Raw genomic sequence first — 24912 nt, 5'->3', positions numbered from 1 at the left:
ATATTCAGAGACAAAAGGAGGCAGCTTCTATACCACCTCCCCTGTGCCAGAGTCTGGTGACATCAGTGCTACTTATCTGGTTTAATACAGTAGTGTGCAGTCAGACAATGCACTATGACATTGAGGTTATGACTCCAAAGTCTCTATGACCCTGGGGTCTCTGTTCTCCCCTCCTGAGCCCTATCTAGTGCATGATGGAGATAATTCCATCCAGCCTTTTGCTGATCTTGTTCCCCATGCCAATGACTGAACCTGAGCCCACACTGCCACCTGCTGTAGCACAGATGCCACCTCACCCCAGCACTGCACTGTCTTTAGCAGCTTCTGAGGCATTTGCAGAATCCAGTGTGAGATGCACATGACTAGCCCTGGGCGAATGTAGATCTGGAGGTCCTGGCTCTGTTCAAATGAGCACCCAAGGGTGTGAGTACATGACACCCCCACGCTCTGAACCACCAGCCGGTGATGCTCAGCAGAACAGGTTTTCTCATCAGCTCCCAGAGGGCCCTGCTTGTTGCCAAGCTGAAAACCAGTTCTCTTCCTCAAGACTAGGACACAGCCACTGCAGGGCTGGGTTTCAAAAACCTTCACTGGCCGGGGTTTTGTTCTGCAAGCCCCACACTGAGGCTGGCTTGGAGGCAGATCTCATTCAAAGCTCTCCGGGAAGCCACATAAAAGGGCTGGGTTGGACCCACCTTTCTCTTATGCCCCTGGAACCAGGCAGCCGGGACGCACCATGAAGAGGCCTCCGCTCCAGGTTCAAGCACTGACAGAAAGCGCAGAGTGATTCTGAATTTATCCAGACAAGTATGTTCCCCCACCACCTTAAAAACCCACCTTCTCCTAAAGCCAATGTGTGCATCTGCTTTCCTAGTTTCATTCGTTTCAAGGCCAGAAAGGACCCTTTGATCACATAGTCTGGCCTCCTGCATAACCCAGGCCAGAGAATTCCCTGTTGCCCCTATATTCAGCCCAGTAACATGTGTCTGACTAAAGCATCTTCTAGAAAGTGGCAGTAGTTTCTGTGCTCACTCACTGTGGCATCCCAGGGGGTTGGCATTGGTGAGCTGGGTGAATCCGGGCTTGCAGAGATGGCAGCGGTCCCCTTGCACGTTCTCCTTGCAAACGCAGCGTCCGTTCAGAGGGTCACAGCTGGACCCAGGCACCGTGCCGTCCGGATCACACTCGCAAGCTGAAAAACACACACCTTACATAAGCAACAGCGACAAGGAGACCACGGAGAAGTCGCTGGGAGTGGAAGAGGCAGGTCTCCCAAGGAGATGGCCAGCACCCAGGGAATGCCACTTACGCAGACAGGCTTCTGGATGGGTGACATCTTGTCGATGGTTGCGGAAAAAGTAGGCCTTGCAGCGTTCACAGTTCCTCCCCACTGTGTTGTGCTGACAGTCGTCGCACACACCTCCACTCACCCCACCACTGGCTTGGTACACAGCTGGGTCAAAATGGCACGTCTCCGAGTGACCGTTGCAATTGCACCCTAGAAAGCGAGAACATCCCGTTTAAACGCTGATCATTCAGAAACCACCAGCGGCTGGAGTTCTTCCAGCTCAGCACTAGATGGCACTCGATCCTCGTGCATCACATTCACAATAGCTCTTAACTATATCGTAGCATTTGGAAGTGGGCACTGCCAGGTTGTGTCTTTGAGGGAGGCTGTTGCTGAGGTTAAGCTCCTTGGGGCAGGGACTAAGTCTAGGGGAGGGCTGTCCAGCATGTTAGGACCCTGACCCTGATTGGGTCCTCTATGCACCACAGCAATCCTAATATAGCATAATATAAAATAAATAACAGGAGCAGATATTTCTGGGACTGGTTTTGCAAAAGCCATATTGGGATGGTTTGGATCAAGGTCTATTATTATTCTAAACCCCCAAGTTGTTCGGATGAATGGATTCAGAGTTTTGCCCCGCTCTAATTATTGCAATGCAATTCGCTTTTTAGGAAGATTCAGAAAATTCTCAGTGTCCAAGTTAGTTGTACCCACAAGAACTTGGCATGCTTTTCCAAGCTGAGCATAGACAGCATGGGGGAGAAAAAGCCATTCACTCTGGGTCAGGTCTACTGGTGAGAGCCACCCATTTTTAGATGGTGATGGGAAATAATAAAATATAAAGGGAATTAAATTCATTGCCCAGCCACAGCCCCAGAGTTACATCAGACAGATTTCAACTGGTCTGATGGGTTTGGCGAGGGTAAGAGAGGAAAAGAATGGCTGGACGGTGGACAGACATACTCCGGCATTCATTGGGGTTGCGGTCTTCTGCGGGTCTCCAAGGCTGGTCATTGTAGAAAGCTGCGCAGCGATCGCAATGTGGGCCGGCGGTGTTGTGCTGACACACACAGTGTCCGTGAACCTGGAACAGAGACAAAACTTCACACCCTATTTGCTGCCAATCTGTTAGCTCACTGTGATACACACAGTGACACACACACACACACACACTGTGACACACACCTCTAGCAGTAGCTACTCCTTCTGGTCCCACTGCTCATTCCCCAGTTAGACTCACCTCTTTTTCCTGTCAGTCTGTGAGGACCAGAGCAGCATGGGGACAAGCTGCCTCTAGGAAATACGTGTAGATAGGGCCTGATGCTGTTAACATGAATTCCCAGCAACTACGCCAGGTATCTAATGGCAGGGGACTAGTACATATGCCAGCAGGCAGAAGACTGTATTGGTGAATGTCATTTAGGTATGAAATAGAGTCAGCTAGGAGCTTTTGGGTCTCCTGGAGCCAGGGAAAGTGAAGGCTTGCAGTGGCAAAAGTTGCAGTTACACCCTCACTTCACCGCTGTGATGTGCAGCCTGAGCCCTGGTCTACATTACAGAGGTAGGTCGATGTAAGGCAGCTTACGTCAACCTCATTCTGTAAGTGTCTATACTAAAATGTTGCTCCCGCTGATGTAACTCGCCCACTACCTCGACTTATCTCCACCTCCGCGAGAGGCGGAGCACTTAGGTTGACGTAGTTAGGTCAATGCAGTGTCAGTGTAGATACTGCATTGTTTACATCAACTTGCCTTTCAGAAGCCATCCCACAATGCCCCACAATGCCAGTAAATCGGTGCGAGCGCTCCTGGTGAGGACACGCATCGCCGATGCAAGGAGCGTAGTGTGGACATGCAAAAGCAGTTTAATTACTGTGGTGGCTGTAAGTCAACGTAACTTAGGTCCACTTAATTTTGTAGCATAGATTTGCCCCGAGTAAGAATCCGTGCAATCAACAAGCACCACTTCGTAGACATTTCCGCCTTCCTCTTTGTGCATTAAAACATTACACACAGTGTGCTTTGCACGGAGCAAGCAAAAGAGCTCTGTTTTCCTTGGATCCTGTAGCATTCCCCCCATCCTCCTAGCTCAGGCAACATGGATCAGCACTGTCCCTCAATTAGCATGGGGCCTGCGTTAAGCAATGTGCAGCGCTCCCTCCCTCCTAAGGGCTGATCGTGCTGCTGAAGCAACACTGACAGTTCCTAGTCCCAGTGGAGGCCAGGACTGGGGCAGGAGCCTGGTGTTAAAACTAGAACTCGGGGATGGTACTGAGAACTGACACAGCAAAGCACTTGTCTCCTGGTTTTCCCTTGTGCTCTCACCTGCATCATGGCACTGGGGTCTGTGGGCGGGGCCCTGGAGGAAGTACAGCGGTCTGCGTGTCCATGGCAGAAGCAGCTTCCCTGAACTTGCATTTCGGTCACAGCATAGAAGGCGCTGGGTGAGCGGTAGCCCTGCTGCGGGAGGCGAGGTAGCTGGGTGAAGTTAACTCTCAGGTTGGTGAACTCTCCCAGGTCTGTATGGGAGAAGAGGACAAATGAGGAGGAAGTAGCGCTGAAGTCACAGGCCGGCAGGGAAGCGAATGAGGCAGAGAGAACCAGTCATGGCACAACTGGCATTAGCTGGGCCCCTTTGTTGGCACCATCAGGACAGAGATCAAGGAGCAGAGAAGACTGAAGTATTCTCCTACCCATGGGATGTACGTCTCTCTCTATGGCCGGTCTGCAGCATATCTGTGGGACATTGCGGGGGAGGGAGGGAAAGTGAGATCGCTGCTGTGTGGGCTGTCCCTGCTCTGTGGGTTCATTGTATAGAGGTGCCCGCACAGCACCTACTACTAGCATTAAAAGCTGCTTCGGAAACAAAGCACCTCGCAGCGCCACGTCATGCACAGCTTTACAAAGACTGACTCATCTCCAGGGACCAGCATCCTCCACCTGGTGCTTAGTGCCTACAATCTTCTCCTTTTGCACAAGCAACCCTGGGAAACCCCCCTCCCCCAGGTATAAATGAGGAACTGTGCATACTACTGATGCTTTGGCTGCGAGATGCGGCGATGCCGGATGCCAGGTCAAGGGGGTTGAATTTGACCTGAGGAGAAGAACACAGAAGCAACATGTAAGATAGTTACAGGGAAAAAAAATATGGGTCTTTCTTTTCACCTCCCAACCATCTAAACAATGAAATGCCTGCTCTGGAGCTCCCTCTTCTGGAGAAAGCGACACAGAGTCCTGTGGCACCTTATAGACTAACAGACGTATTGGAGCATAAACTTTCATGGGTGAATACTCACTTCATCAGACGCTCCAATACTTCTGTTAGTCTATAAGGTGCCATAGGACTCTTTGTCGCTTTTTACAGATCCAGACTAACATGGCTACCCCTCTGATACTCTTCTGAAGAGTAGCAGTTCCTGAGGACCATGCTGAAGGGCAGGTTAACGTCGCTGAGGAATCAACAACAATTCCACCAAAATGCCCAGCTGCCCACAAGTCAGTAGGTGCCTTTATGCTTGGGGCGCATGAATCTTCCCGCAGGGCACTCCCTAGCCAGTCTCACCACCCTGCAGAACATCAGCAGAAGGTTCTCTTCTCGCTGCATCTGGGTGATGCCAGGGTCAAACTATAGACTATGGGCAGAGAATGCTACTGGGAAGGAGAGAGGGCTACTGGGGAGTTGAGAAGGTAAAAATGGGGAAGCTAGGTGTTGGAACAATAGATGGTCACACAGCTCTGAGTTTGCTCTGTGTCTGCACAATAAGAAAGTTGAACAACCACTTGGCTAGACCCCCAGAGCATGTAAATAGGGCAACAACATTCCCGTGTTTTATTAACGTCTGAAGAAGATATAGAGAGTGGAGGTGAGCTCTTTGGTTCGTTAATCACAGAGCTGCACTTCGTTCAACAGCCTGCAGTGGGCATTGTGTCCCTCCCTAGCTTCTCCTCTCCTTTTCAGATCTCCCGGCTTTCCACTTAACCCAATGGGGAAGAACAACTCCCTCCACTGCAGGAATTACTGGGCGAAATCCCATGGCCGGTGCTATTCTGGCGCTCTGACGAGCTGATCATGTTGGCCCTTTCTGACCTGTGAATCTATGAAATGGCAGGGTGGCCAACTCCAGTCCATGGGCCATAAGCAACCAGAGGTTTCCATAATCAGTCCATGCTGTACTTATGTTGAATATGAAGGTGCAGCCCAGAGAATCTACACTTCCCAGTAAGCGGTGCTCCCAAAGGCTTGTTGCTTGGACCAAGACAGAGCATCACATGCTGGGAGCACTAGTTTTCATGGGAAGCTCCTGCATATTCAGGATGAGCGTGGCTGCAGTCTGCTCTATTTTATGGCCTTCTGGGTCCTGTCAGGTTGCTAACCTGGCCCTCCATGTGGACCTAAGGCAACAAGTATCACAGACATCGTACCTTCCCCCCGTGCAGAGGGTGCCCCTGGTGGGTCCGCAGTTCCTGACAGCGCACATCCTGCCAGCTCTGGGGGGAGCCTAGGGGGATCCGTGGAAACGTGGCGGCGCAGTCAGAGGCCAGGTACTGATAGATGGTCCAGGTCTCGCCAAAGTCGATGGAGCGCTCGATCAGCATCCCTACAGGCAGAGGTGCCTGGAGGAGGGGGGGTGGGGATGAGATCGCAGAAGTGCTGAGCACACACAGAGCAAGAAGCCCATTTTTAATTCCTCAGTCCCCTCTCCCACATGAGATGCCCCGATTCTCCATGCATCTCCCCTTCCCTCCCCACAACAGAACTCACCCCCTCTCAGCCCTACTTCCTTCTACAAAGCCTTCGCCACGTGGGCCAGCTCCCTCTCGATCCTCTGCCACTAGACATAGCCTCCCCTGAAGCCTGCTCCAACTCAACCCCTCTCCCTGTGCTCATGGCCTCCCTCCTGGCTGGTTGGCTGACCTGGTCAGGGACCAACAGGGATGCCCAGGCTGCAGATCACTGAGTCACCTCTAGAAAACAGCCAATTATTTCTGGATGAATCAAGAAACCAATCTTACAAATACAGTGGAAGGAGGGTGGGGGCATGTGTGCACATCTGTGTGTTTTCACACTCCGTTTCCAAACACACTTTTTAAAGCAATAATAAACCAACCTCTGGAAGGAGCAGAATATATATTGGTGCCTTCGTGCCCAGGCGGAGACATTTGTTTGCCTGTTTGTCTCAGTTGGAGCCTGGAGGGGGCTGCGGGTTTACATTCTCCTCTGCTTGCAAGGGCCCACGGGCCTCTCCCAGCACAGCTTATAACCCACTAACTAAAGCGCAAGCTGCTCACGTACCCTGAAGTCCAGCATGATGCTGCTGAGCTGGAACTTTTTGTCGAGATCCAGCTGCAAGGAGACTTGGTTCACGTCTGAGGAGACACAAAAGGGCAGTTTTCAGAGCTGCAGACCTCAGAAAAACAAAACCTTCACCCATCAGAGCCAGGTCATTGTAACCTGCCCAAACCAAAACCCTGTTTGCGGACTCCACAACCCTCACCCTGTCATGTCCATCATTATTAGCCACTGGGGCCTCTCGGAAATCCACTGGCATCCTTCTGGTGAAAAGCTGGTGCTTTCTAAAGGGCTCTTGTTCTGTTTGCATCAGTGATGGGTTCCTACTGGAGCCCAGAGCCAAACCACCACTTTGGGCATGTTCAGGTCCAGATCCAAACCCACAACCAGAGCTGACCCTTCATGGAGCCCGATCCTCAGCTGGTGTAAATCCACAAAAATCCCTGGATTTCCGTGGGATTCTTTATACCAAAGGGGAGTGTGAGGAGTTTCACTGTTGTGATGAGAGCTGGTCTGGGATTTTCTGATTAATTTTTTTTTTTTAATCAGAAGATGCCAATTTGTCAAAACAGAAACTTTTTGTAAAAATGTATCAGTTTGGATTAACCTTTTGTTGGGAAGATTTCTCAGGTGCAGGGTGGAATTTCAGAGGAGTGGAGAGCCACAGAGACCCACCAGAACAGACAATAGCCCAATGCAGGGAGTAGGGACTTGAAGTGGGTTTCCCAACCCCACTTTCCTACCAGTTGTATAGAGAGCTATAGATATGGTCCTAGCAGATCATGTGCCAGGGTTTCTTCCCTGAAATCTTTTAAGGCATCCGTAATGGAGACTCGTAATTATGCTAATAAGCTGCCTGTAATTTATAAAGCAAGCAATGCTAGCTATATCTCCCCAGGATATCAGTGATCACACCCATAAGGTCAGGGTGCTACCATTTAGGCAAACTAGGCGGTTGCCTAGGGCACCAAGATTTGGGGGCGCCAAAAAGCGGTGCCCCCAATTTTTTTTACAGCGTTCCTACGCCCCCTCCCCGAGCACACAGTCGCCGCTCCACTTCGCCAATCAGCTGTTTGGCGCCGCAAAGGAGAATTAGAGCGGGGGCAGCATGCTCGGGGAGGAGGTGGAGCAGAGGTGAGCTGGGGTGGGGAGCTGCTGCACGGCTCCCCAGGGCGGGGAGCTGCCGTGGGGGGGGGCTCAGAGCAGGGGGGGGACTACTGTGGGGAGGGTACCTCAGGGCGGGGGAGGGGGGGATCTGCCGCAGGGCTGGGGGGGGGGGGCAAGGTGGAAGTTTCGCCTAGGGCAAAACTGACCCTGCATAAGGTGTCCATGAAAGGCAGCTGCAGCTTCTGGGATGGATCCTAGCAGCTTGGAAGAGAATCCGGTACCTACCATTCTGGGACTGCCACCAGCGCATGTGTCCTTTGGAGGAAAGTACGTTCTCCACCTGGTGACTGTTGTGAGTATGAGGCTCTCGGGAGTCGCATCGGCAGCATTTCATCCTCCACTGAAAGGAAAAAGGAGGCAAACATCAGATCCTGACTATGTACAAGGCCCTGCAGACTCTGTAGCAAGTGGGAACGAAATTCTGTTGCAAAATCTCTAGATTTGGCAGCACTCTGGGCTATTTCTATAACCTTACTGGCAGGAGGACATGAGATAAACCCATATGTTCTATTACATCGGGACTAAGAGAACATAAGTGAATAAGTACCATCTCTTTGCTCAGATTGCTGGCCACCACCAAACCACTAAGGGGAAAAACAGGGTTTTCCAGCATTGCACCATGAGACTATTGCATTCAGACTCAAACAAACCACCCAAGATTGAAAAGTGGTGCATAAGATTCAGATAAATGGCCACACTCGAGATGGCAGCTTTCCGCACACTCAATAAACAACCTGTGAGATTTGGGCCAAAGTTTTCAAAAGCAGCTGCTAATTTGGGGTGTGTTTGTTGTTGTTGGGAGCCCATCTTGGGCCTGAATTTCGGAGCAGCTGGGCAGCATGTTGATGCAATGGCTTCTGTAAAGGCTGGCAGTTGTCAGCCATCTCCAAAAGGTGTCGGAGGTTTGCTCTGGCGATGCGTCCAAGAATTCAGCCCAGAAATGAGACTGTAAATCCCATGAGGTCAGGAGGGAGGAAGGGACTCAGTTTTTCCAGTTATTTATTTGTATGGTGGTTGGGCCTGGAGACCCCCAATCAGGGACCGGGGCCCCATAGTTCTGGCTATCCCGACACACACACAAACCGACAGACACACGCACGACAATCCCTGCCCCAAAGAGTTTATAACCCGAGTAGCCCGAGTTATACTTAGTCAAGCCTGCCTCATGGCGTGCCAGCTTTTTGATGGAATTTGTACCCGGAGAGGCTGATGGTTAAAACTCACCTGGCTTTCCCCTGACCTTGGGGGCTGTTCCCCCTGCACTGAGCCTAAAGGCCACTCTGACTTACACAAAATGCCACGAATCATCAGCATGGCACTGGGCTGTCCCAGCCACTCCTTTCCTCCAGCCGCACCTGCAGCCTGGCAGGAGAGTAGCATAAGAATCCCTAGAGCAGCTCTGTCTCACCAGAGAATCACCACTTAGACAGAGGCAATCTTCCCTGGAGTAGTTCAGCTGGATTTAGGGCCCAACTACACAAGCAATGCAGCTGCACCGCACCAGGAAATGAAGCCCAGTATGTCCCTGTTTAGCTACGAGCTCTTCAGTGCAGAGAAAAGACTGCAAAGCTGGTCTGTTATCTTCCACAGTGATAGATGCCTTTGGGCCTTGCCCATAGCTGACGGCTGCACTGGATGGGCTGAGGGATGTGTGTAAAGCAGAATTCTCAGTAAGGAACTCAGGGTGACCACAGAGCAAATGTAATAGGCGCCTATATAAGACAAGGCCCCAAATATCAAGACTGTCCCTATAAAATCGGGACATCTGGTCACTCTAAAGCAACTAATCATACTCCTGCTCTCTGTTTCCCATGTTACATGAACCATCAACCTGCCTGGGTGGTGGAGGGGGATGTTGCCAAATGGAACGCTGAAACAAAGCACGTGGCGGGTGAGCAGATGTAGCAGATTGGTTTGGTCCTGCAAGCTCTGGAGCTTGGGTTGCCAAGCCTCCAGGATTGTCCTGGAGTCTCCAGGAATTAAAGATTAATCTTTAATTAAAGATTATGTCATGTGATTAAATCTCCAGGAATACATCCAACCAAAACTGGCAACCCTCTCTGAAGCCTTGGCTCATACAAACTCCAGAATCCTATTCTGCATGGTGCCGTGTTGTCTACACAGCACCCCCGGGCCCCCTTGTGAGTGGCATGATTTGAATTTGTTTTGACAGATTTGAAGCATGTGGGGAAGGGGGGTGCAGTGTGTTTATTTTGACGTTTTATACCCCGGAGACAGTACATTTAAGACTCAACTTAACACCTCTGGGTTCTGGTGTGTGGCAAATGCAAACACAAATCTTAGCCTGAGTGTCTGTACAGAGGGTGTTTAGATGGTGTCATGATGTTGGTGATGAATATATATCATTCAAGCTGATCAGGAAAATATGTATTTCTCCCCCATAAAAAATGTGGGGATTTTTTGGTAACTGAAAACCAGTTTTGGGGGGTTTGACAAAATCCCAAATATTTTAGCCAAAACCTTTTTTTTTTTTTTTTTTTTTTTGGTGCAAAAAACTTGTTTGCAACAAAACCCCATTTTTTTACTACAAAACTTGTTGTTGAAGAAATTCTACCAGCTCTAGACACAAGTTCTCAGTGTCAGTGAGCCTTTTCCACACAATCCAGTGGGGCTGTTTATTTGGGTGAACAGAAAGGCCTTTATCTAAAATGCTACATCTTAGCCCAGCCTCCTCTGCTCCCTCTCCCTGTCAGCGGAGCAGAGTGCAAACAGCTTAGTGGGTGAAAGGTTACTGGGTGGAAAGTCAAGCGGACCAAAGTTCATCCCTTGAGAGTGTAATTCAAGAAGCAAACTGACACTGCAGTCAGGCAATGTGGGGTATGTACAAGGGATCCATTACAGGCTGGTTTCTAGAGATGGGGAGAAACAGGGACTTAAGGGGGCCCACAAATATGCAGGGAAAGAGTGATCGGGCAAAGCTAACGCCGTTACTTTTGGAAAGCCTTTTGGGTGAAGCACACTTAGGCTTGGTTGCATGTATATGGAAATCCATGCAGTAGAATTTGATGGAGGGGAGTGATAGGGTCAGGAAACAGGATAACAAGGTTTGACAGAGCAGCAGCAGGGCTGATGGGGAAAATTGGTTTGCACGGGAGGAAATACTTTACAGAGGGGGTAATTCAGTTGTAGGCGGATATCCCAGCTGAGATGGATGTTAACATGGTTGACAGAATGGGGCTCAGATACTGTGGTAATACGCATGGTATAAATGCCTGGATTAACAGAGGTACGAGGACTGATGTAGAAAGGGCATCATGGAAAGGCCTGGCGGTGGGGAGGGAACGATGGCTGGCAGGTATTACAGGTGATAGGGAGCAGGCAAATTGAGACTTCCATTAGAGAGCTCTCAGCCATGCTTGTAGCGGGTCCATTGCTTCACACTGATTCAATAAACATTCTAGGCTTCAGAGTGACCCACAGACCAACTGACAATCCTGGAATCTTTGCATATAGATCCTCACGTGGTAGGTCAATGCCATTATCTCCATTTTACCGGTGGGAAACAAGGCCCAGAGAGACTAAGCGATGGGGTCTGTGGAAGAGCAAGTTCCAGGCTAGTGTCGTAACTACTGGGCCTTCCTTCCTCTCCTCCCTATCCCATAGAGGGATGTGACTTATCCCTCAGTTCGGGGTATAAACAAAGCCAAAAATTCAAAGGAAAATCCTTACCCAAATCTGTCATTCGTTGCCTGGGTTTATCAGGAAACACATGAAGCCGAGCATGGTTTTGAATGGAAAACCATAAATCAGCCCTAGATTTATGGGAGGAGGGATAGCTCAGTGGTTTGAGCACTAGCCTACTAAACCCAGGCTTGTGAGTTCAATCCTTGAGGGGGCCACTTGGGAATCTGGGGCAAAATCAGTACTTGGTCCTGCTAGTGAAGGCAGGGGGCTTGACTCGATGACCTTTCAAGGTCCCTTCCAGTTCTAGGAGATGGGATATCTCCATTATTATTATTATTATTATTTATTATTATTATTCAACACTGGGCCCAGATTTGCTTGAAAGTTTCACAAACCTGAGGTCAGATTAAGGCCTGACACAACTCTGCTGAAGACAATGAAACTCCAAATTAATAGAGCTGCAGCCGCTTACACCAGATCTGAATATAGTCTGTGGCTTGATTTTAATTTGTAATAAAGTCCAAAACCAGGTGAGTTGCAGGTAGATCTGGGTTCCACTAAGATAAGAGAGCTACGTGGATATTGCAAACGGTGGTTCTGTGAATATTCATTCCTATTTTTAAATGGATTCACTTCAGCTGTGTTTGCATCCTTTCTGTTCACTTTCTGCAAATATCCTAGCACAGGAGGTTACTTGCAGGAATATTTGTAGAAACAGCCAATCTTAAACTAATATTGTAAACAACACAGAATGGTGCATGTATTCAGAGCAGCTGCAGAAGCAGCGAAAGCAGGACTGCTTCCCTGGAAGGAGAGAGTAAAAGGGTGCTCAACCAGAGAAATCCTTGTCCCCAGCACCCCTTGTACCAGAGAGCTGCCCCATGCTCTGGGTAAACGAGGACCCAGCTGTTGCCCTCCTACCCCACACCTTGGGGGGAAAACTGCACAGTGGAACCAGCCAGAAACTTTAGCCAGTGGGAGCAGCTGCAGAAGCAGCCAAAGCAAGGACCTTCGGAGAAGTCTCTCTGCCCGATACCGATTGGCTGTTTGCTCCAACCCTCGCCCTCCATCTCCCTCACAATCTTTTCCCCTTAGCTCTCTCCATACTTGACCCTCTTCTCCCCTGCACTCTTTACCCGCCTTCCCTCTGGCATCCCCTCTCCCTTCACTTTTCTTTCCAGTTAGACAATCTCCTCCTAGTTAAACCCACCCCAAAAGAGGTTGTGGAACTGGACACGCCATTTGCCACCATCACATTGTTTGCAATACTTGTGTGTTATACCCCTTCCCCCACCCCAGGTCTGTCTGGTCTATGCGGATTAGATGCTCTTTGGAGCAGAACTATTCTGTTTTTGTACAGGACAGTCTTGGTTGGTCCTCAGGCACTACCCTAATAAACATGTTTAATAAGAATAAAGCAACCTTAAACTGCATAATCATGAAAGTTCCCTGGTAGTAAGGGTTACGCTCACCCAGTCAGGGAACAGAGAAATACCATGTGTCCAATAAAAGAATTCAGATTTCAGATTCTGATTACTCATAATGTACTTCTCACCAAGAAGCTACAGACCAGGGATTATCTGCAAAAATTAGTGAACAATTTCCAATCAAGATTCAACATAAGAAACGTTCTCAATGTGAGAAAATTTCTGATGCGACCACAGAGAGTCTGAGGGGAAAGGAAGAGTAAATTCATCAGCTAAATTATTCATTAGGAATTATGCACTCAGCTTTGTTAAGACCGTGTCACACAGACTTCGGCACAAGTAGCTTCTAGCAGCTAAAACACAATGCTAGGTTTTGACAATCAAGCTTTAATTGTTTTTTAAAACACAGCTCCACATAAAGCCATGGTAAAAATGTCTGGGTCAGACTGAAACCATTGAAGCTCAGCTCGGGAATCACTGAGAAGCTGTTTCCTAAGCAAAGCTTCTGTTTCAATTTACTGGCAAAGGCTCCCCCCCCCTTCCCTTGGTGCTTCAGTGACCTGGAGCTCTTTAAATCCCACCTGTTTTTGCTCAACATAACTCTGTTACTGTGTGAAAGGTCTGCCTGCTGCAATCCCAGCGGAGGCTGGCATTGGCCGAAAGCAACGCCAAGCCACTTTGGCTGAGTGCCCCGTGCCTCCCAGCCAGACTGAACACGTCCGCACTTGGAGACTGAAATAATCGTTACATGAAGCAGCAGCCTGGAATGTTGAAATCTCACTCGCATTTTTAAAAAAAACAACTATTTTTTTGGAAAGCTAAAATTAACTTTGGAAGCGAAACCACATTTCGCTGGCTCGGGACAAATTGGGTAACTTTTGCATTGCACAAGAGCATTTTGCCATTATAGAGACTTGGGCTGAAAGCAGAAACTATGTGTCTCAAAGTTCCCCAGGACAGAGGGAATTACCGGATATCACAATAGAACTGTTGATTAAAAGGAGGTTTACCCAGAAAAATCCTCCTTTTTCTGTCTACTTCTCTTTCACTGCACTGTCATGGCTTTCAATATAGATTCATTTAGGTGCATTTCCCACACTATGTGGTCTAGTGGATAGGGAATTAGACTGGAAGAAGGAGATAAAGATTCTGTTCCAAGCTCTGCCAGTGACCTGCCGTGTGATCTTGGACAAGTCACTTCACCTTCCTAACTTTCTGTTCTGTCTACTCAGATTGCAAGCTCTTTGTGACAGAAACTGTCTTCTGCTTTGTGCATGTACAGTCTCTAACATTGGGGGCCCCGATCTTAGTTACAACCACTATGTGCTACTATAATATAACAAGTAGGTTCTAGACTATATAACAGTAATAATCCCTTGCAATCCTGAGCTAAAGAGTGTTATAGAAATGCAAACCCCTTTATAAACATTAATTCATTTAACCTCCCCAAAAAGCAATTTCAGGTAGGCGAATAATAATATCATATTTCACAGATGAGACCTTAGGCACAAAGCGGTGTTAGGACATAACCGGGCTTGTGGATGCAGGCACAAGTCGAATTGAGGGTTTGAACATGAGAAGTTGCACCTCTAACCAGGTTCTCAGATTCACGACAACAACTGAATTGGGCGCATACAGATTCAGGCACAAGTTATGCTCACAAAAGGAGACCGAGGGAAAATTTGCCCCTGACATTAGATTGGAGATTAGATACCTGTAGATAGATTGTATGCACTCAAGTGAGGACATAGCGTTTGTGTGGGGGTATCAGAGATTGTGTGTGTGTGGCTGGTTTGCACATGTTCTAAGTGAATGTAAGTATTTACATGCTTTTGTGCTTTGTGAGAGTGTCCAAAGCAGTAACTCTTTCATACAAAGGCAAAACTAAGCTGTTGCAATCCTCGCTCACCTCCACTTTGGTCTCATTCTCCGGTGACCTTGTAAACCAGCTGCTGCTTATCCTCGCACTGCGGGGTAGGGGTGGGGAGAGGTTATCAGGCCACTTAGAGAATTTTAAGCTGACAGACCGACCAGAAATATTTTAAATAGCTCTAGCTGCCAATGTAATACTGGCTTACAGCCCCTAAAAATAGAACTTCCTGGTGCAGAAACCAATCTAAACTAGAATTACTGATCTCTCAGCAAAAAGGGAAAACTTCCTCCCCCGCCAGCCCCCTCTGGCCATAGTATGGAGACCCATGATTCCTCTTGACTTTAGGGTCACGTTTTTGACTCAGCTTCTAGAGGCATCAATGTCAGTTTGGCTGCCAAAATCCAGCTTCCCCTCTTGGGGCCTTTCATGAGGTCTATTATGGGAACAGTTATTGCCGGTCTGAGTTTTATCTGGGGAGAAGCTGAAAGACTGCAGGGATTTTTTTTTTTTTAAACATATAGGCCTCTCAGGAACAATAGCAGTAACCAGAATAAGTCATGTCAGGACAAGGGCTGCCAATAAAGCTGGGTTACGTAATATATTATGTCCATGTATTTTAATTCCCCATTAACAACACATATATGGATAAGTTATGCCAGGCTGGATAGTCTCATTACGCCCGTAAAGCACCCCATCAAACCATAGACGCCCTAAGCTTTTCAACAAAAAGCACTGAAGAAATATTGCCCGATATGCTGTCCGTGTTCCAGCTCCCAAGATTCAAGTAGGCAGCTGAACGTGAAACGCAACCCAAATCGTTACATTTCACATCATTTCAAGTCAGAACCAGAGGTAAGGCAAGGAGGACAGGGTCAGGTTTGGCAAAACCACAGGTGATTTAGATCCCAGTTTGATTTTATCTAGCCCCAAAGTCTGAAAAAGGATGGGGGAAGAGGAATGCCTGACCAACCTGATCGCCTTCTATGACAAGATAACTGGCTCAGTGGATATGGGGAAAGCAGTGGACATGATATATCTTGACTTTAGTAAAGCTTTTGATACAGTCTCCCACAGTATTCTTGCCAGCAAGTTAAAAAAGTATGGATTGGGTGAATGGATAAGGTGGATAGAAAGCTGGCTAGATCATTGGGCTCAACAGGTAGTGATCAATGGCTCCATGTCTAGTTGGCAGCCAGTATCAAGCGGAGTACCCCACGGATCTGTCCTGGGGCCGATTTTGTTCAACATCTTCATTAATGATCTGTAGGATGGGATGGATTGCAATCTCAGCAAGTTAGCAGATGACACTAAGCTGGGGGGAGAGGTAGATAAGCTGGAGGGGAGGGATAGGGTCCAGAGTGACCTAGACAAATTGGAGGATTGGGCCAAAAGAAATCGGATGAGGTTCAACAAGGACAAGTGCAGAGTCCTGCACTTAGGACGGAAGAATCCCATGCACTGCTACAGGCTGGGGACCGACTGGCTAAGCAGCAGTTCTGCAGAAAAGACCTGGTGATTACAGTGGACAAGAAGCTGGATATGAGTCAGCAGTGTGCCCTTGTTGCCAAGAAGGCTAACGGCATATTGGGCTGCATTAGTAGGAGCATTGCCAGTAGATCAAGGGAATTGATTATTCCCCTCTATTCAGCACTGGTGAGGCCACATCTGGAGTATTGTGTCCAGTTTTGGGCCCCCAACTACAGAAAGGATGTCAACAAATTGCAGAAAGTACAGCGGAGGACAACAAAAATGATTAGGGGACTGGGGCACGTGACTTATGAGGAGAGGCTGAGGGAACTGGAGTTACTTAGGCTGCAGAAGAGAAGAGTGAGGGGGGATTTGATAGCAGCCTTCAACTACCTGAAGGGGGGTTCCAAAGAGGATGGAGAACACAGATGACAGAACAAGGAGCAATGGTCTCAAGTTGCAGTGGGGGAGGTCTAGGTTGGATATTAGGAAACACTATTTCACTAGGATGGTGGTGAAGCACTGGAATGGGTTACCTAGGGAGGTGGTGGAATCTCCATCCTTAGAGGTTTTTAAGGCCCGGCTTGACAAAGCCCGGGCTGTGATGATTTAGTTGGTGTTGGTCCTGCTTTGAGCAGGGGGTTGGATTAGATGACCTTCTGAGGTCTCTTCCAACCTTAATCTTCTATGATTCTATGAATGTATAAAGGGTTTCAGCTTTGCCCTATCTGTAAATAGGCAAAGTGACATCAAAACCCAGGGCAAATCAGATCTGGGACCTGTTTTATCCAAACCCCCAAGTTTGGGGCAATTGGATACCAGGCTGCGCTTTTAGTCAATCCCTTGCAAAAAAACCAACCTGCCCCAGGATTCCATCTGAAGCCATAATTCTGCCCAGACTCGTTACAAAGTAGGCTTACATTTGCTGAGGTTTTGGCAAGCTTTCCAGCAAACCTGACAAACTCTGGGGTCTGTAATGACACCCGAAACCAAGCAACATTCACTCTCACTACTTACGGAATTTCCCTAGTAACCTGAACAAGAGAAAACAGTTTTGTTATTGCATACAGAACTACTGAGTTGAGCTAAGTAGTTTGTCTTCTGAAGCTAGTACTGGCCAAAAATCATTGCTGTCTGGTAACCAGAGTGAAGTCTGTTAGGTGGCTTGTGATTGATTCTTTGTTGGCAAGGTGGGACCAGTAATTTATCTTTTATGGGACCAACTTCTGTTGGTGAGAGAGACAAGCTTTTGAGCTTACACAGAGCTCTTCTCCTTTGCTGGCAATCAAAGCAGAGGCCAGGGACTGAATGGGATGTAGACACTAAACTCCCCTCTGATTCCTAGTCTTTCTCCATCAGCCTCACAGCTGAGGCACGCTTTCTGGAATAGTGCAGGAAACTTGCACTATTGCTTCTTGTGCTCCACATAGTTTGTGGATAAGCTGATTCCACTGCTGGACAAGGTACAAGGTACCACTTAAATCAAGGAATCGGCTTTGCTTGTTTCCAGTGGACCCATCCTTGTCTCGGTGTTGTCTAAAGGTACTACACTGTGCCTTTCCCCGAATAAATATTCCAATGAGACCGTGGCTCCCGCTGCTGTGACAAGAGCGTTACGCTGCTCTGAGCCTATTTCATTTGGGGTCTGATTCATTGTCATATTGAGAGTTTGGCAGTTTAACCAGATGTCACTCAAGGACAAGAGCACAATCTTTTCAGGATATGGGTTATATATTCCTCCTGGGAGCTTAATCATCTCTATATATTTTAGCATGACTTCCTTCCTGCTTTCTCACAGTAAACACACAGCTCCACAGTGGAGGTTTATCATAACCATTTCTAATCAAGAAACATGCCTAGTGGCAAACACCCATAGGGTATCTGGGGACAGCATGAAGCCTGTTCTCAGCAAGAACAGACATGTGGTGCATACATTTCTAACCACCTCAGGCCAGATCTGATACCCTTCTTCCTGGGGAATAACACTTTACCCCAGGAATGATTCTTTCCATTGGTTTCAAGGATGAAAGGGGAGTGGATTAAATAAACAAAAATCAAGTAAGAACACACATGAGGTTTCCCTTCAAGCATGTATCAAAACTAACCAAGGGCATCATTTCCATTTAAAAGGGAAGCACATTTAAAACAGGCAGAAGGAGATATCTGTTCATGAAACGTTAACCTGTGGAATACTCTGCCACTGGATGCTAACAAGGCAAAAGTTTCAATAAACAGGTAACTATTCATCAGAATGAGATTAGCTCCTACAGTTACACTAACTATGATAAACATTAGAGGCTCACATCTTTGATTATAAAGAGTAGCTAGATATAATTGAAAAGGCATGTGCAAAACACTAAAGTGACAGGATATATTCACCCCATGATCTGGGTGTGTAACACTCACATACTTTCCAATAAGTTTCAGATATTGAAGGGAGAGACCCCTGTCTATCCATCTTAGGCATTTACATGGGCCCATCACGGGCTGGGAAGTAAGGCACAGAGAGGCTAAGAGTTGTGCCCAAGGTCTCACAGGAAGTCTGTGGTAGAGCAGGGACCTGAACTCAGGTCCTAGGCTAGTGCCCTAACCACAGGGCTATGCTATCTCTCCAAAAATGCCCCTAGTAAGGTGCTCATTACTCATCTCTTACTGCAATAAATTTTCATTTCTACCATAATCTGTAAATGCCGCTGATTCTCCTGCCTCACTGCCATGGGGCGACTATTGACAATCCTTGACTAAACAATGCCAAAGGCCTGCTAATGACCCCTTTCCTGCTCTCTGTTGGAGGTCAGCAGGTAGACATTGCATGACTGGAATCAAAGGTAAAATACCCTGCAAGCTGCCAGGAGCACCTGCTGGACAGGTATCTCATAGATAGCTATCTCATAGAAGTGCCTGGGTCTAGTTAGGCGACACTCAGTTCATTAGTCTTTCTGAAAAGCAAACGTGTGGGCACCTGTTTTCAGGAGTGCCGCCAGCTTTTTTGCCGCCCTAGGCGGCAGAAGGTGCCACCCCCGACAGAGGCGCCAGAAGGTCCCCCTCCCAGAAATACCGACGACGACCGGGGCGGCCGAAGATCTGGCCGCCGCGGTCGCCGCCCCCCAAATGTTAGTGCCCTAGGCGACCACCTAGGTCGCCTAATGGGTTGCGCCGGCCCTGCCTGTTTTGCTTGCTTAGAGTCAGTTCAGTTCCCTCAGCAAGACATGATTTACAATCTGCTAGTACAACAATCTGGAGGAACCATACGGTGCTGTTTATCCACACGCAAAAAAGTCTGTTGTTAGGGTGTTAAGCTGATGTATGGTACTCTGCTGTAATTTGTTCATCAAGCAGGGTGCTGTGCTGTCTAGAAGCATATGTAATGGTTAGCGTTTCTGCAGCTCAGCTCAGCTAAAGTTGGCATAAACAGAGAACAGGGAAAACCAATAGGAATGGGTTTTCCCATTGTGTGACTCATACAGGTTGAGATGTATCCTTTGTAGGACTGAAGCAAAGACAATATGAAGAAGAATAAGAAAAGGTTAGCCACTGCAATTCCCATATCAATGTTTTCTGGCAAACCAATCCCACAATGCTAGGCTTCTACCGTCAGAAGGACAGAAATAAGAATGCAGTTATGGATATAGACACCTTCTATGTCCAAGGCATTACAAAGCAATGCCTTAGAACTAGCCTTTCCCCAGAGAAAAGCTGAGTTTAATTCTGCTTTGGGTCACAAATGAAAAGAAGCTTGGTGACTCATGGGACTGGGAAAGGGATGCTGAGTCTTTCCCCATGAGGTTGCTGGTTCTAAGTTGTCCAAGGACTATTGTACCATCAGATGGCTGTTGGGTGGCCTCTGGGAAGTGAGCTGGTGGGGTTAGACAGAGGAGTGTACTTTCTACATTCCATTCAGTCCTTGGCCAATTGGGGTTTCTGTGATACAGAAATTGTACTGAGATCTACACTCAATTCAGATAGCCTGCATACTTCAGCAGCCATCAGATGGCAACAATAAGATGACCAGTTTGGGAATCATTGGTACATTCCCTTTTACTGATATTCTTCTGTCTATTTGGCAGTAGCCAAAATGTTTCAGTGCTTAGATACTAACATGATGGGTTCTATGAGTAAACCAAAGACTGATGGACGAGGTGCAGCAGCACCTCACCAGATTGCCAATGTATAGCTCTCATTTGTCATTCAAGGATTCTCCCCTGTATTACAGTCCCCTGGCCCTGCATTTTGGGGATTAGGTGTATCTATCACTTCACACCTCGTCACCTGCCGTGCCCATGTTACACAGTCCTGTTATCACTCCGTATCTCACTACGATAAAGATGTCTTCTCACTCTTCATGGCTGTTATGCATTGACTGCCCAGCAAGATAATGAAGGAACTATCCTTGACCTTATGCAAACAAGGTTTTAATATTCAAGGTCTTTCATACGATAAACCTCTTGAGAAAGTTAGGGTGGCAGGGTCACCTGTAATCCTCACAGATTAACTGCCTCACCATGCAAAGCTGAGACCCCGAGCAGCACCTCATAGATGTGGAAGCATAATTTGTTTCTATCAGACTTTGTGTACATTTCAAAAGATTTTTGCAATGATGTGCAAGGAACTTGGAGTGCTTCAGTAACCAACTCACAGAGTGAACAGCAAACTCACAGCTATTTCTAAACCCAGGCTATGTTTTTATGCCTAACATACTCTGTAGCCATGCAGGAAAATTCCAAAGATTCCAAGAGGAGCACCGCTAGCTCAGTGCCCCACCATCTTTGCCTCTGCTGTCATATCAAAGGAAGCAGCAAGGTGCCCACAGCACTGCCCCAGGCTCTCAAGAACGGGTGATCTCATGATTAAGGGGGAGATTTTCAAAGACAAAAACAAAAAACTAGCTAGGCACCTAACTCCCATTAAAATTCACTGGGAATTAGGTACCTACCTGCTATTTGTGTTATAACTCAGAAAGGGCGTCAGAAAGGTCTGAGTTCAACGTTTACCTCTGCCATTGACTCACTGTGTGACCACAGACCTGAGACACATCACAATCTCTCTGTGCCTCAGGTGCTACTTCCTTATGTGACACTTTGCCCATCCTGTTTATTTAGACAGCAAGCTCTTTGGGGCAAGGACTGTCTCTCACTATGGAGCCCTGATTTGACTGAGGCCTCTTGCTGCCACCAGATACAAATAACAAATATAAATAAAGAGGTTTTGGGGGGGGCGGGAGGGCGGGAGAGGGGAATTGAGATTTTGAACTTAATATGGTATGTAGGTTCTATGACCAGAAAGGGAGAGAACTGAAGACACATCAGACATAGGGCAAATATATCATCAACCCATGCTGTTGAGCCAAGCAAGCCATTTTTGCTCAGCCAGTCTTCACAGGAATACGTGACTCTGGGAAAGGATCTAAAGCCTTGTAACGGGGTGCGCCGACTCAGGGGCTAACTGAGCCCCCGTCACTCAAATCCACCCCATCCACCCCGATTACATGAACCAGGCATTGACTGAACAACAGGCAGTCGGCCGAAGGCCAATTAGCTGAGTGCAGATACCACTCGGGGCTAATTGCGTGGAAGCATCCCCAGCAGCTAGGACTATATAAGCAAACAGGAAGGAGGTGCTGAGAGCAGAGAAAGGAGCCTGATCGAAGGCTGAAGGAGGCCAGGCTAGATGCTGCTAGTTCTGTTCCCTTTCCCAAAAGCAAGTGGGGAAGCTGGCTAGGGACTGTAAACATACATAGAGAACCCAGTAGCCCCCCCCACACAAACACCCATACACCTGTAGTAAAAATACAATAAAATACAGTGGTGGGGAAGGAGACCTGGCTTTGTTGTGGTGAGTTGCCAAGGCTGGAAAGGCCCCTCAGGGGACCACCCCATGACAATGCAGAGTCAATCTGTGGAACTCTTTGCCAGAGGATGCTGTGAAGGCCAAGACTATAAGAGGGTTCAAAAAAGAACTAGGTAAGTTCAAGGAGGATAGGTCCATCAATGGCTATTAGCCAGGATGGGCAGGGATGGTGTCCCTAGCCTCTGTTTGCCAGAAGCTGGGAAATGGGTGACAGAGGATGGATCACTTGATGATTACCTGTTCTGCTCATTCCCTCTGGGGCACCTGGCACTGGCCACTGTCGGCAGACAGGATACTGGGCTAGATGGACCTTAGGTCTGACCCAGTATGGATGTTCTTAAGCCTGTTGAGGTCAATGGGACTATTCATGTGTTTAGCCACATGGCTGGATGAGAGCCCTCATCAATGGGGTGAAATCCGGGCCCTATTGAAATCGATGACAAAACTCCCATGGATTTCAATGGGGCCACAATTTCCACCAGGTGTTTGAATCGGAACTGGCTCTGTGCATGCAGGCCAAGGAATGAATGCACCATGGACATTGCCCTCCCTGCATCACTCATAGAAGTGGTGTCCCAGGTGAGGGGGGAGGCATCTAAGTGGGGTTGGGAGGGGGGAGAGGGTGTTAGAGAGAGACCTCTTATCTCCACTAGGATTTTACTTTGTTTTAGCAGACATACGGTAAGAACACACCTTTTTTCCTAGTGAAGACAAGGCAACTTGTAGTTTGGACACGTTGGCAGCTCAAGGCAAACCCTCGACTCTCCCTTAGTCTTTACCACGATTTGCTGACACAAGTTAAAATACAAACTGCTGTCTTCACCAGGAGTTTACCTCATGTTAGTTACCACATGTTAGCTAACACGAGTCAAGAACATACCCTTTCCCCCCGTGAAATACTATGCTGGATATTTAAATAAATAAACGATATAGGGGCCTAATCCAAATCCCAAGGAAGTCAATAGGATTCTTCCCGCTGACATCAATGGCTACTGCATCACGCCCTGGTCTCCTTTCAGCAGCACCAACCTTCCCTTAACAATGATTTGTTTTAATTCATTCTCTCTCGCTTTTACTTCCTTTGCTGACTAAACTCTCCCAAATTCTAAGTATTTTTCCAACAAACTCTTTGTTTTGTCAGATTTCCCTCCTCTCTCACCCTTCTTTGCTATATATGGCATCATCCCTCCTGGTCTTTGCTCTATGCCTGAGTTTCAGGCCCTGACTAGCAGCCAGTGGGTATGAAGTATAAAGGTTAGAGGGAGTCACACTCAGAGCACTGGAAGCAGACCGTGGACCAGGGGCTTGGGATGACGCCAGCATCAAGAGACCAACTGGGATTGCAAAAGAGCGCACTTTGGGACAATTCACACTGGCACCAAAATCAGACAGTACACACCGGCCAGAAGGCCGGCGAAGGGGAGGGAGCAACACGGGAGACAGAATGAGAGTAACCCCTCATTACATGACCACTGCTGAGGTTGCAAAATGGACTCTAAATCTGCCAATATTTGGCACGGAACAAGTCACGTAACACAGTTGTCTAAAGAGCGTGCAAGGGAATAAAATGGGAATAAATAAAACAAGCTTTTGTACTAGGGGGGAATTCACTGCATAGATTCATCTTAGCTCAGGATGCTTCGACTCTAGAGGCATTTCAAGAGGGGAAAGATTAGGGAATGAGGAGTGCCTGGGGAGTGGTCCTTCTAGCAAAAGCTGAATAATTCCTAACACTCATTGGTCACTGCAGTTGGGAAAGAGGAGCAGGAGTGTATTTTAGGTGACAATGAGCCTATCCGTTCAGTAAGGGAAAGGATCAAGCATGTGCAGATGCCAGGGAAACAGAATCACAGACACAAAACAGATAGACTCTCCTTTAAACTGTACCTCCATCTCGGTTATCCCAAACCAAGGGCTGGATCCTGCCTGGGGCTGGGTGCGTCCTGGCCATCTCTATATTTCCACAGGAGCTGAGGCCAATCAGACCTTCCCAGAATATGGCCCTAGGGCTGGTTTAGTTTGAGCTGCAGTTACAGACAGCAGAGAACTGTATTGTTCGGATTATTATTATTGTACAGTGGGCCTGATTCTGCTCTCTTTTAAACCAGGTGGGATGAGGGAACATAGGGATTCAAATAATAGATTCATAGATAGCCACCAGGATTATCTAGTCTGAAAAGAATCTCACCCAATAATCTCTGCATCAAGCCCATAACTTCTGTTTGAACTACAGCATATCTTTCAAAAAGGCTTAAAAACTCAAGGCAGTGGAAAACGTACCACGGCCCGAGGTAAGTCAATGTTGTTACGCTGGTTTAAGTGAGAAATTAAGCCCATTATATCTACCATATGCAGATCACCAATTAGCTTAGCTTTCGGAAGTTCCTTATTCCCGAGAGGAAAGGACAGGCTTTTCTTTAGCTAAAAGAACACACTATTTATTCAGGGGGAGGTTTCAAAGGCACAAAGGCAGTTAGGTGCCATTGACAGCCAATGAGAGTTGGGCACCTAACTCTCATTTGTGCTTTTGAACATTTCCCCCTCATTTATTAAAACCAGGGGATTAAATCTCATGCCAATCAAATTTGCAATCTTTGCAAAACCTTGAATCCCCAAGGCCTCACCCATCTCTGCTTACTTTAGTTCAGTGGCCTCAGTTACACGAGGAGATGCACCATGAGCCCATGCTGTCTCTTCCACAGTAACATCATTGTCAGAGATACAGTCCAGGCAGAAATGCCCACAGCTAACTGCTGCCCCATTCCTCCCCAAATAAAACGTCCCTTTTACAAGTGCCTCATGTTGGGACTATCTGCCCAGCTATCTGGCCCTCAGAGCCTCCACCTAGGATGAGCCTCAGACACCCACCTGCATCTGTCAAATAGAAGTTGGGTTTGGTCAGATGA

General features: G+C 47.7%; 1 protein-coding gene across 7 annotated transcripts in view; it reads right to left on the bottom strand.

The window, feature by feature from the left end:
* Positions 1-24912, bottom strand: part of LAMB3 (laminin subunit beta 3) — a 62248-nt gene that overhangs the window by 19170 nt on the left and 18166 nt on the right. For all 7 annotated transcript variants that reach the window (XM_065591477.1, XM_024108359.3, XM_065591478.1 and 4 more), the window contains exons 4-11: positions 7973-8087; positions 6584-6657; positions 5713-5904; positions 4321-4384; positions 3616-3809; positions 2255-2375; positions 1310-1498; positions 1037-1192 (exon numbers count right to left, since the gene is read on the bottom strand). In XM_065591477.1, the coding sequence (XP_065447549.1) occupies positions 1037-1192; positions 1310-1498; positions 2255-2375; positions 3616-3809; positions 4321-4384; positions 5713-5904; positions 6584-6657; positions 7973-8087 (1105 nt within the window). The remainder of the gene's footprint in view (positions 1-1036; positions 1193-1309; positions 1499-2254; positions 2376-3615; positions 3810-4320; positions 4385-5712; positions 5905-6583; positions 6658-7972; positions 8088-24912) is intronic.

This window comes from Chrysemys picta, chromosome 4, assembly GCF_011386835.1.
Source record: "Chrysemys picta bellii isolate R12L10 chromosome 4, ASM1138683v2, whole genome shotgun sequence".
In the NCBI taxonomy this organism is placed as follows: Eukaryota; Metazoa; Chordata; order Testudines; family Emydidae; genus Chrysemys; species Chrysemys picta.
Note: the sequence above shows the minus strand (reverse complement) of the source record. Positions and strands in the feature narration are given on the sequence as shown.